At 37.1% G+C, this 11,750-nt stretch overlaps 1 protein-coding gene across 1 annotated transcript; it reads right to left on the bottom strand.

Moving 5' to 3' along the window:
• Positions 1-73: 73 nt before the first annotated feature.
• On the bottom strand, positions 74-10,384 carry LOC106141123 (troponin T, skeletal muscle). Its single transcript, XM_013342776.2, has 15 exons — positions 10,243-10,384; positions 8,770-8,810; positions 8,521-8,562; positions 8,214-8,216; positions 7,807-7,824; positions 7,392-7,409; positions 6,306-6,333; positions 5,727-5,852; positions 5,344-5,559; positions 4,819-5,037; positions 4,427-4,519; positions 4,078-4,158; positions 2,055-2,133; positions 812-1,023; positions 74-245 (listed from the first exon to the last, which is right to left on the bottom strand). Exons 2-14 carry the CDS (start codon positions 8,790-8,792, stop codon positions 812-814), a joined length of 1,158 nt encoding a protein of 385 aa, XP_013198230.1. The 5' UTR covers positions 8,793-8,810; positions 10,243-10,384; the 3' UTR covers positions 74-245.
• Between the last annotated feature and the right edge of the window lie 1,366 nt (positions 10,385-11,750).

Genomic DNA, 11,750 nt, shown 5'->3' with positions numbered 1-11,750 from the left:
CAAAAATCATAGTTTCAAATTTTCTTTTCTTATAAAGATTATAAATAAAGGGTGAATAACAAACACAACAGCCTTATGAAATAAATTAGTTTATTGTGACGTCATGAGATGTAGGCGACGTAGTGATCAACAGTATAAATAATAAAAATAATTTATAATAGCAATAAGTTAATGGATTGGTTACAACGCGCCGACTCGCCTCCGCGCCGCGCAGCTTGCCCAACTGAGTTCGAGTGGTTTTGTGTCTGAAACAAACGATTAATTTTCATTTAAAATGTAAATTTATAGTTTTTATAGGGTTTTAAAAAGGTACAACACTCGACCTATTGTAAAGTTTGACGTTTTAAATCCGCCATCTTCCAACTTTTGAATTAGAATGAATTAGAAAAAGATCTGTACATGAATGGTGTGGGGATTAAGTAAGGAACTGGTGCATAGTCATAAGAAAAGTTTAATGTCTGTAAAGTGTTCAAGTATTTTGTTTTGTTGGAAAACTTTCATGTAAGTAGGAAAGAAAATTTTCTAAATGTCGGCATCGGCTTGTATACAAGTTCCTTCTTCTTTGCTTCCGCATTGTTATGCATTTCTCCCTCTCCCTTACTTAACACTAGTACTTATTTACCCATGTTTACTCACATAAAACTAACTTATTCCTCTTCATGTTCTTCTTCCACCACAACATCTTGCTCCCCTTCGGGTTCGGGCTCGTATACAGGTTCCTCCTTGAGTTCCGCCTTGACTTGTATTTCAGTTTCCACCCTCTTTTTTTACCTCGTGCAACGTTAGACTAGTATTTAGTAATAACACTCACTTATTCCTCCTCTTCTTCTTCCTCTTCCTCCTCCTCCTCTTCTTCCTCCTCTTCTTCTTCCTCCTCTACGACCTCCTCCTCCTCCTCGGGTTCGGGCTCGTACAAAGGTTCCTCCTCCTCGGGCTCCGCCTTGACATCCTCCTCGCCTTCGGGGGATTCGAGGTCGCCCTTCTTCTTGCCGGGCCGCTCGCCGAACCATTTAGGCAGTCTCGCTGGAAGTTCATATGTTAAGGTCAAAATAGTTTTTATTGTGTAATCAAGTTTCTTTTGATGACATAGAGGTCATAGACAGTGTTCATTGTCAAAATGTCAGAAAAAAATACTTTAAATAAGACAAAGGTTGCGGTTTGAGATCTCGTGGAGAAAATTCCGCCCACCATAAGGAGCATCAAAAGTGCAATGGTCTCTTTCTCACTGGGGTCCTCTAAATAATAAGTTTCTTGCTAAAACGGATACTTTACAAGATGTGAAAAGTTTAAGCACCTGACTCGCCTTGGGAATTTTTGATGCTCAAGTTGTTCGTGCTTCAGGCATTTATTTGGTTGCCTCCTATGACATTAATGATAATTTATTGGATGTAGTAATTCAGTAACTTATTTCAATATTGAGAAAAGGGATAACTTGCGAAAACATAAAAATTGTGCACAGTCAAAACGCAACAAGGGAATGACATAAAACAATACAATGGAAATAAAATAATCGTTATGTGATCAGAACTATTATTGAGAAGATAAGAATTAATTTGGAAAATATGCACATTGGCAGGATCCAAATTTTGAAGGTAGATTATTTGTTATCCAAATTTTATTTTGCGCAGTAATATATCTCCAACATAATACCTTTATTACTATTATTACCGACTAGAGGCCGCCCGCGACTTTGTACGCTTGGAATCAATCCCGCGGGAAGTCCGGGATAAAAAGTAGCCTATACGTTATTCTGGTTCTTCAGCTACCTATATACCAAATGGCATCGCAATCGGTTTAGTAGTTTTTGCGTGAAAGAGTAATAAACATCCATACTGACATCCTGACATACTCACAAACTTTCGCATTTATAATATAGTAGGATGACGTGTTACTGTGATATAATAAATTTAACTTTTAATAAATTTAAAATAAAACAAAACTCTTTTAATAAATTTAAAATAAAGAAAATCATTTCCAATGAGTTAACATTTAGTTCGTAACTATAAAATTTAAAATTCTGATCACATTACAATTTCTGTTGATGTAATACTTACCCTTTTGCCTGCCTCCGAACTGCTCGGCTCTCTCGTGCCAGACCTTCTCAAGGAAGTCCTTGTTCAATTTCTCTAGGTCCTAAGGGAAGGGCACAAACACTAGGGTCATTACAGGTTTAACAGGAGAACTTGAGGGCTAGCTTGGAGCGTGCGACGTCAAGTTAATCGATAGGAGTTTGAGGTTTTATTCACTTTACAGTAGGTTCACGTCAGTCGCCTTTATAGGTTTATGAATTAATTAGATAGTATTGAATTTAAATTTTGAGATTAATTCTTTGCAAGTAGATGTTACATTTCATTAGCGTTGAAATATTTAGATTTGTGTGGAAACATGTGAAATTCCACGATGTTTAGAATAAATAAAATAATAGTATTTGAATGTTTTAAATTATGAATTATATAGATATATTACCAATGTTTATAAATAGAGGCAACTGGTGCAACACTTTACAGATAAACAAAGTCTTCGTTCCCAGTTATTTTATTGCGCGCAATCATACTACGTTAACCATTTTTGATTATTATTTCAAATGTGTATATTATCTTTAATTTTTCTGGAGGCTTAATACTGCGATCTTTAGGGGCATTGCATGCAACAATTGTGGGAACGATTTCAGACAATGAGTGGGTTGCAGGTATACATAATTTCGGCTCATTTTCAACACTTAGAACAATTGAAGGAAGCCGAGTAGTGATCTTTTTTATAGCATTAAAGAATGAAAATGTACATATTGTACTGTTTGGCAGTACGCAGCAGTCGTTTCTTGAATTTTCAATTGATCAATCAATTATGTACATCTTATAGTTTTTTAAGTTATAGACTTTTTAAATATTTAAAATTAAATTAAAAATTAATTCATTCTTCTATGCCCACTATCTACTCTCAGTTTCCCACAATGGCTCTAAAGGTGGCCTAATCGGTTCTGGATGACATCGGGTATGGAGGACCATAATCCTGGAAACATGCCGTGAAGACATGCGTGGAGTCACCCAGTCATCTCTTACTTTTAGTTCGGTTCATGAACTCCTCCATTCTGTCATTCCACATCTTATCCATCATCTCGGCCAAAGCGTTATCGTAGCCCTGTATTTGAATGGCGAGATTTTAGTCTGTTTTCTAAGTTAACATGTAAAAATAAGTATAGAATACTTAAGGCTCATAAGGATCTTATAAAACTCTATAGGAAAATGTTATGGAAAACATTTAATTTTCTGTGAAGTGAAAAGTACCGTAGCATCAGTTACGGAAAAGTATTTACTAATAGTTAATCTAGGACTCAAATAAATAGGGCTCAATAGTAATTTGTATCTATTAATAGTCTAAAAAGTGTAAAAAAAAATATCTGTATATTTGGGCAGCCCTGCATTGGATCAAATTTAGATTGCTCTAGTCCAAAGACAAGCTGTAAAACTTTACAGTTTAGTTACTAATCATCGACATTTTTATTTCGCCTCTTTCTGTCGACAGTTAAATATATCCGACCCCGTTTCAGCTGCCGCGATTACATTAACGTCATCAACTATGAAATAGTCTTGTACGAAAATAGAACTACTACTGTTTCTTGGTAATATTCAACGATGAAGACCGTCAAATTTTCAGTCCTATGTGACTTGGTCTATATTTCTGATTTGAACTTATAAGTCCACTTGACACAAGGATGTTTTGTGTGTTGTCAAGGTTTGATGATAGCAGTCCGAAGCTTTAACGGGTGTCTCATATTAAGCTTGATATATAATAGATATATTCAGCTAAAGCTAATTTTCTTATTATTAAAAGTAAGATAATGTTAATTTTATCCATAAAACAAATCTGTTCTGTAATTTTTTAATGCGCATTTGGAATGTCGATTACGAACTCATTGACCCAATTTCGTCTAATATTTTTTTCATTAACTTGGTACGCCCATTTTGTTCGATTTATGACTGTATTTTTCTCAAAGAAAATCAATATCTTTGCAGATTATTTTCAGCACTATTTGCAATCAAGTTTATACTTGGCTAATTGTTTACATGTTATACTTACACCCTCGAACAACTTCTTTTTGTCGTCGTATGACCGTGTGTCCACACGCCGCTCATATTTGGATGCTACTTGGATTTTGGGCTGAAATACAGAACAAATTGGTATCTAAGACAGGTATATCAGTAAGAAAAATAGTATTTTAATAAGTTGTTTTTTTATGGTTAAGTGATAAAGATTTTGACGAAAGAACTTCGTCTCTTCCCTCGATGTTGTAATTGTTTTTGTGTGGTACCTCTTTTGATCAGTGATTTTGTAGTATTCAAATTTCATTACTCAAAGTCTTTTCGTTTTTTTATTTTGATTCGTTTGGTTATTATTTAATTATTATAAATTATAAATGGTTTCTTACCGGGTGCTTTCCTGTGAGTGCCTCTGGGTCGAGACCCTTCTTCAGGGCCTTGTGTCTCAACTGTTGCTTCTGTCTTTCTTTGAGCTCTTTTAACTGTTAACAAAAAATATTATGATTGTAAAAATAGATCCGACTAAGAAATATAATGAAGAGTTCTTCATTTGTTGAATGTAAGAAATTGTAATGTGAATCATTCATCATTGTTTCAGGCTTCTCTCTTTGACAACTTTTATATAACAATATTGTCTAATTAATTTCACTTGTGCCTTGAAAATAGAATATCTATTTAAATTATTGAGTCTCCATGTCATTTGAGATTTCTATTTCAAAAAACTTTGATTTTAAAAAAATGAAATAGACGATAACATTAGAATTAAGAAACTTCCACTTACGTCGTAGTCCTGCCTCTTTTGCCTCTCCTCAAGATCGTATTTCTCGGTCTCGAGTTTGACGATGCAGTCCCACAGCTCCTGGGCCTTTATCCGTAGCTTCTCAGTGGAGAGGTTGTCGATGTTCAGGGGCTTGATGCGGATGGAGAGGGAGATCTTCTTCTCTTCTTCCAACTGCTCCTTGGTCTTGTTGCGTTCCAGTTGCGCGTTGGATAAGCCAAACTGTAAATGTTATTGTTTATTTGAAATAAAAAGTTGCATTTTTGTAGATAGTTCTAGATAGCAAATATTTTTTACGATTCATCTGCATTTGCATCACGAAATAGTAACATCGTTTGTTACTATTTTATGATTGATTGACTCTCATGAATACTCTCTGCTTTATTTCACGCATTTTTTTCATCGCTTTCATCAGAATACACAAAGAGAGATAAGGTAATGCAGTTTTACCCTAGTTATTCCTATATTTTGAATTTTCGTCATGTCTCCATTAGCGCAACTCTTAGTAAAAATGTTATAACCACTTACGTTATCGCTCTTCTTTTGAATGGTGAAGTTGGGTCCGGTCTTGCTGGACTCCTTCATCGCCTGCAGCATAGCTTGGCGCTTCTTCTCGGCTTCCTCCAGCCGTTGCCTCTTCTCCTCAATGTCGCGCTGTTTCTTCTCCTCAATCTCGCGAACTCTCCTTTCTTCTTCTTCCTTCTTCTTTTGGGCGAGACGCTTTTCTTCTTCAGCGCGGGATACCTACAGAAAAATACAGTTATAAATTATATATTCATATTTCTTAGCTTAACCTCTCAACTGTAAAATTGTCTATCCAATTTACAATTATTTCGTTGTGAAAGTTTATAAATAGACTTTTCTTGATTTATTTACGATTGACATAAAACTAATATGTCGTCTATGTATACCTTGCGCTTAGCCTGCTTCTCCTTGAGGCGTTTGAGCTCCTCCTCTTCCTTGGCTCGCTGTTTGCGCCATTCGTTGATGTATTCCTTCAACTGCTCGTCCAAATCCGACCGCTTCTGATCCTGACGCTGTAAAATAACGTTAATTTCAGTTTGTGGTAACCGTGAGAAATATCCAACGAAGGATTTATTATGCTCAAGTTTCCTTATAGCATTATTAATACTTAAAATGCACCGATATAGAATTAAGATGATGATGTCACTGTAGAATACTTTTTTTTTCATCACATGCTAGTCACGTCTTCACAGTGTAGTATGTAGCTGTAGTTATAGTATCTGTGTTTATCATCTTCTTACAAGTTGCATTAGACGTATTAAACAACTAATATGGGTATATTTTGAATAAATTAATGCTTATTAATTATTAATTCTATCATCAAGCCCAAATGCTGATCGTGGCCTATCAGTCTTTCCAAGAATGTTGGCTCTGTCTCCTCGCAAGGGATATTAACGTGACTATATTAATGTATGTATGTAATTAATGCTACATTTTACTTGAAATATTTGCTATTGTTTATTTACCTTGATGAATTCTGGATCTCCCTCACCCCTGTAAACACATTAATTTGATTACAATATAGTTAATGCCTCACAATATGTTATTGTTAGAAAACCGTTATTATAACGGCTAACATACATCGATTATATTGTTATGATGGCTAGTTTATCTGTTCGCTCGTTAGGGCATTTCTGCAAAACGCTAACATCAGCGTCTAAGCAGTGATTTTGTTCAGTACTGTACATGTCGTTAAGATTTAAGCTGTATTTGTATTTGTAAACATACGACACCAGTTAAAGTTAACACTTCATCATGTTACTTGATTATTTCAAAATTTACTTCACATATAACTGACGGACCATTATTATTATTAACTAAAATATCCTTATTATTGAATTATGTTGTGGCATTATTTATTATAGTAAGCTTGTGTACATTATCTTTTGTATGATTTCTAGCTGTCGGGGTTTTTTGTGGAACAACATTTACCATGGGTATGGAATGTACACATACAACTAGTCATTAGTTGGATACCTCTAAACTTCGGGTTAACATTGAATATGTTTTCGTGGGAGTTCTGTTTATATTCAACTTGAGTCATCCAAGATGTTATTTAAATCATTTGAAGAATGGATGGAATTTTGTGGCGAACCCGGTGTCCATGGTATGTAATGTTCTTTTCGATGGAAATACATAATCATGCTTTTATCATGCCATTCTTTTCATGCATATCTAGGAATAGGTCGCGACGACTCAAGTACTCGCGCTGACCGACATCTTGGTTTGAGAGGCGCGGGCGCGGCGCTGTTACGTCCGAAATAGATTGCTTGCCGACCGACAAAAATAGATCTCCTACTTTGCGAGGTTTCTCGTATAAATCGGTCATCTGACCAGATTTTTCAACTGTAAGAACGTACGATTACATTAATTCTGATGAGATGCAGCAATGTATTACTTTTCTTTCGAGTTTTAATACTTATAGTGGCTTGTTTGATAGTAACATATGCAACATAATTGATATTCTGGAGTAAAAGCGCACGCCCATGTTGTTTTATTGAGTTAATGATAGAATTAAAGTTAGTGACACCACAGATAGCGGTGCAACTTACGCGATCGATGGTCTACTCCTAGAAACAGAAAACAACAATCAGCCTCTACATTTTTTGCAAAGTTCTACATCAATAGCACAATGCCCCTTTGATTAATACCTGTGCAAATATATACTCATAAATTTTAAAATTTTGGATTAATGAAGAATTTGACCTAACCAGGGGTATTCCAATAAAACAAAGTAAGCGGTGAGATGATTAATCTGCGCACGACACCACACTGCATTGCAAGCCGATTTCATTACATACTGGTGTAAAATCTTCATACAGTTTGAGTAATTTGCCTAACGTTCAGCCAGATACAACTGGTAGATATGTTAATGTAATACCAATCATTCCAATGTATGATCACAATACAGATTCCGACGGCCAAAAGCAAAGCGATACCCAAAATTTAAATAAATTTGTTACTTACTCTGGTTTAGGGGCGGGTCTTCATGTTCCAAATGACGACAGCAGCGGAAAATAAAAATAATTTCGATTACAAAATGTTCAAGTCAAAATAAATAAAGATATTTGTATACAACAAGCTACCATTTATTATTTGCGTCGAGACCACACACAGTACAAACCAATTTACAAGATGCTGGTGACACAACAGAAAACCAGTTGATACTCGTCATAAGCTGATGTCTCTATTATTATGAAATAGTAACAGTTAGTGAAACGTTCATTGCAGCAGCAGCTCCTAGTGTTATGCCAGTCTGAAAGCAAGAAAAGCGACGACTAAAGCATTAAAAGCATAAGGGTCGCAACTAAACTTAGCCTAAAAGAGCTAAGCGAGTGTGAGTGCCGGATCAACCAAAAGGGCACGCCACTTACTTCCTGCAACAAAAGAGAGAAAGGGGTTGGTGATGGCGTGCAATAAGCCCAAAGTTTGGCAGTTCCAAGAGATCGGGTACAAAACTCGTGGCCATGCCTCAAAATCGTCCAAACTGTCAGACGCCAACTAAAACCTGCATCGACTCAGATACGTATTTACTCTAACTGAAATGGTAGGTTCGCCAAGGCAGAGAAACCAGGCCCAGAAAAGCTGAAGTGATAAAACTCAAACAGAATCTAAAGAGAACTAAATTTTTGGAAGATTAAAAATGTTGACCGAAGTGACGACGATAGAAGTAATACTTACGTCTCCGGAACTTCTTCTTCAACTTCCTCCTCCTCGGAGCCACTGTGAAATAAATGGGTGGTTTAACACAACATAGGGCACATATTTAGTTTTTAGAGATCACACAAATGTCGATATGGTTGGGGTCTACGGTTAGATCACAGGGATGGACTTAGAAAATAAAGTTCGTGTTGGAGAGTACTTGTGTTTATGTGAGTTTTTCTTTTGTGTACATATTTAAAAATTAAGGTAGGTAATTATTTTACTTACGAGTATTCTTCTTCGTCAGACATGGTGATGGTTTATTTAGTCTGAAAATTAAAAAAATAATTTAGAGAATTTTTCACGGTGAGTACGTGTAAGGCTGTTTACATGAAGAATTGAAGATGTGAAAGCCTAACAAGAGCAGTTTCTTATTGCGTCGCAAATTATATTTTGTTTGTTTTATTTTTAATTAAAATGTTCATTATATCGCTGAGCCAAAACAAACATATTTCAATCAACAGTGTCGTTATGAGGAATCAATCGCGGAATTCTTTCTTGGCAATCCATCAAATATATCTACGTGCAATCTAAATTGTATTCATTAAAAAGTTATTGCCAGTTTTCAATAAGCATTGTTAACTATCACTAACATTGACAACTTCATATTTATAAAGACAGTTGATATAATTTATTCCAGAATGCTACAACGTTAATGTTTGATTTGTATAGTTAACTTAATTAGCAACTTAACAACGATCAAATCATAGAATGTAAAAACGTTTAAAATTTCAGTTAATTTTATGTTTCGTTGCATATTGAAATTGTGCCAAGTCCACGAAAAATGCGCGTAGGCGTTACGTGGACAAGGAAAACGTGCTTATTGTTTATGAAGCGCGGTTATTTTTAGCGGTTTTATCTTTCGTGCCATTTAGCACACATACGGGGCAGCAGGCGCTGGCACACGTTCAAAGAAAGTGTAAAATTGGATTTCACATAGAACTGAATGCGGCCCAGGACTCGGATTACGCGGGCCTTGATTTTTTTTTTTTAGAATCGGCTAATTTATTTCATTTCTTATTAATAAAAATATATATTTTTAATACTTATTAAATTTTTTGGTGCATCATAAATTATTTTTGAGTAACTATCTACGTAAAGTTTATATATATATTTTTCATTTTTATCCACGATTTTCATGGAAAATTAAGCTTTGTCTTCAAATTTTATATCTATTCGGTCTGTCCAGTCATTTTTGTTCAAATTTTATATCTAATCGGTCTTTCCAGTAATTATTCTTCAAAAAGTTATTTTTCTAAAGCGTACTTGTTTTTAAGTCAACATAATTTTCATCTTTTCATTTATATAGTTATTTTTATTGTTTCGTATATTGCTGAACAAAATACTTATTTACAATATTACAGTTTCGGACATTGATAGTACTAACCACTTTTATTTTGATAGTTTTTTACCTGTTCAGGGTCTGAAAGTCAAAAATTATGTTATAAAGACTGTCTTTTATTTTTTATGCAAGTTTTGAAATGAATCTGAACAATGTGTTAACAATATGTCTGTGTGTGTGCGTGCAAGTATCACGAAAATCCGTTTCCTGGCTGTAACGCAATCCGGCCGCTATACAAGGCGCTGCTATTTCCGCGCGCCTGCCGCTTAAGGCGCTATGCGCGCGCGCTTATTTTTAGACCACCCCTCACATCTCACCCCAACTTTATCACCACACTGACACTGGTCACTGGCACTTACGTCGCACGGGTAGAAGACGGTCAGTCAGTCACTCGCACTGGTTTGCAAGACCGGCAGCACAGCGACGTTGGAATGTGGAGTCCGCGGCGACCGAGGCGGCTCTGGCCGCGGCGGAGGGCTGCTCGCCGCTCGCGGTCTTCCCCGCCCTCCCCGCCGCTCTATATATAGCTCAAGTCATTTTTGAGCCGACGGCTGCTAGCCAGCTCCGGTTTCGAGGGAACCCTGCACCCGGCACGTCATGCAGTGCAACGACCAATTCACCAGCCAACAGGCAGTTCCGGACGATTGCTTTGACGTCGCGATTGCTTTCCAGCAGCTGCTTCCCTTGATGTGCAGCTTGTAAGAGTCGATTAAGGAAAATGCAAATAAACATGGGATTCTTCTTTTAGGCGATGGGCTAGCAAGTCACGAATTGAATTTCAATTTCATCATTAATATCTACAACTGAAAGTGGTCGTAACCTTTTTAAAAAGCTATTGGGTCTGTCTACCCCGTAAGAGATAAAACGTGTAATATGTATGTATTTATTGCTTTTATATATCCCTTCCGGGGTAGACAGAGCCAACAGTCTTGAAAAGACTGATAGGCCACGTTCAGCTATTTGGCTTTGAGATAGAATTGAGTCGCCTTTTACGACATCCATGGGAGTGAAATGGAGTGGTCCTATTCATTTTTCTATTGGTGCCGGGTACCACACGGCAATATATTGCTTTCCCTACGTAAATAAAATCGCTATTATCAACATCATCCTCCTGGCGTAATAAACCCGGTTACATCATTACCCCTCTGGAGGGGGATTTAAGGGTGTATCATCACAATGTTAGGTTGGTTTAGTCAGGTTTTTACACGAAGCGGTTCCCGTCTAAACCCAACCTACATCGGATCATGGTTACACGTCCAGGTTCCTGAATGTGCAGGGTATCATACGATATTGTTTACTATTCTATTTGTATGCCTATGGACGTTATTCTAATTCAGAAGTGGTAAGTTTGGTAATAAGGCGAAGTCACCGCCTTGACCTGTCTTAACTCCGTGAACGTGGAGAATTGGTGAATCTAACCCAGCTAAGATCATGGTAATCACATATTTTATGTGATTACCATGATCGATCGAAAATTCGATACTGTCTGATGTTGGCTTGTCCCAGGAAGATGGTCAGGGCCTCGATGGACTTGTTTCCAGCCAAGGCGTCGGGTTTCGGTGGGTCGGTCACGTTGGTCCCCGGAGTTTAGCGGCAATCTGGGAAAAACCGCTGATTGGCCAGCCGGATTTTCCGTCCTGGACGCCTAGCCCGCTTTCGGATTCCGGTGATTTTCGGCAGGCAGCACCCTGGACAGGTCCCTCACCTGTCGGCAATCGCAGTCCTTCACCGCAGTTCACCAATCCGCCGAAAAACGCCCGTTCACGTATGTTTCGGGAAGACTTCCGATTCTCTTCGCCTTTCCAAGTCCGTAGCCTGGTACCCCGTTCTAGCTGGACACTGGTGAATGTTCCACTGGTTCTTCACT

Source organism: Amyelois transitella, chromosome 6 (assembly GCF_032362555.1).
Source record: "Amyelois transitella isolate CPQ chromosome 6, ilAmyTran1.1, whole genome shotgun sequence".
NCBI lineage: Eukaryota > Metazoa > Arthropoda > Insecta > Lepidoptera > Pyralidae > Amyelois > Amyelois transitella.
This window is presented reverse-complemented; position numbering and strand designations above follow the sequence as displayed.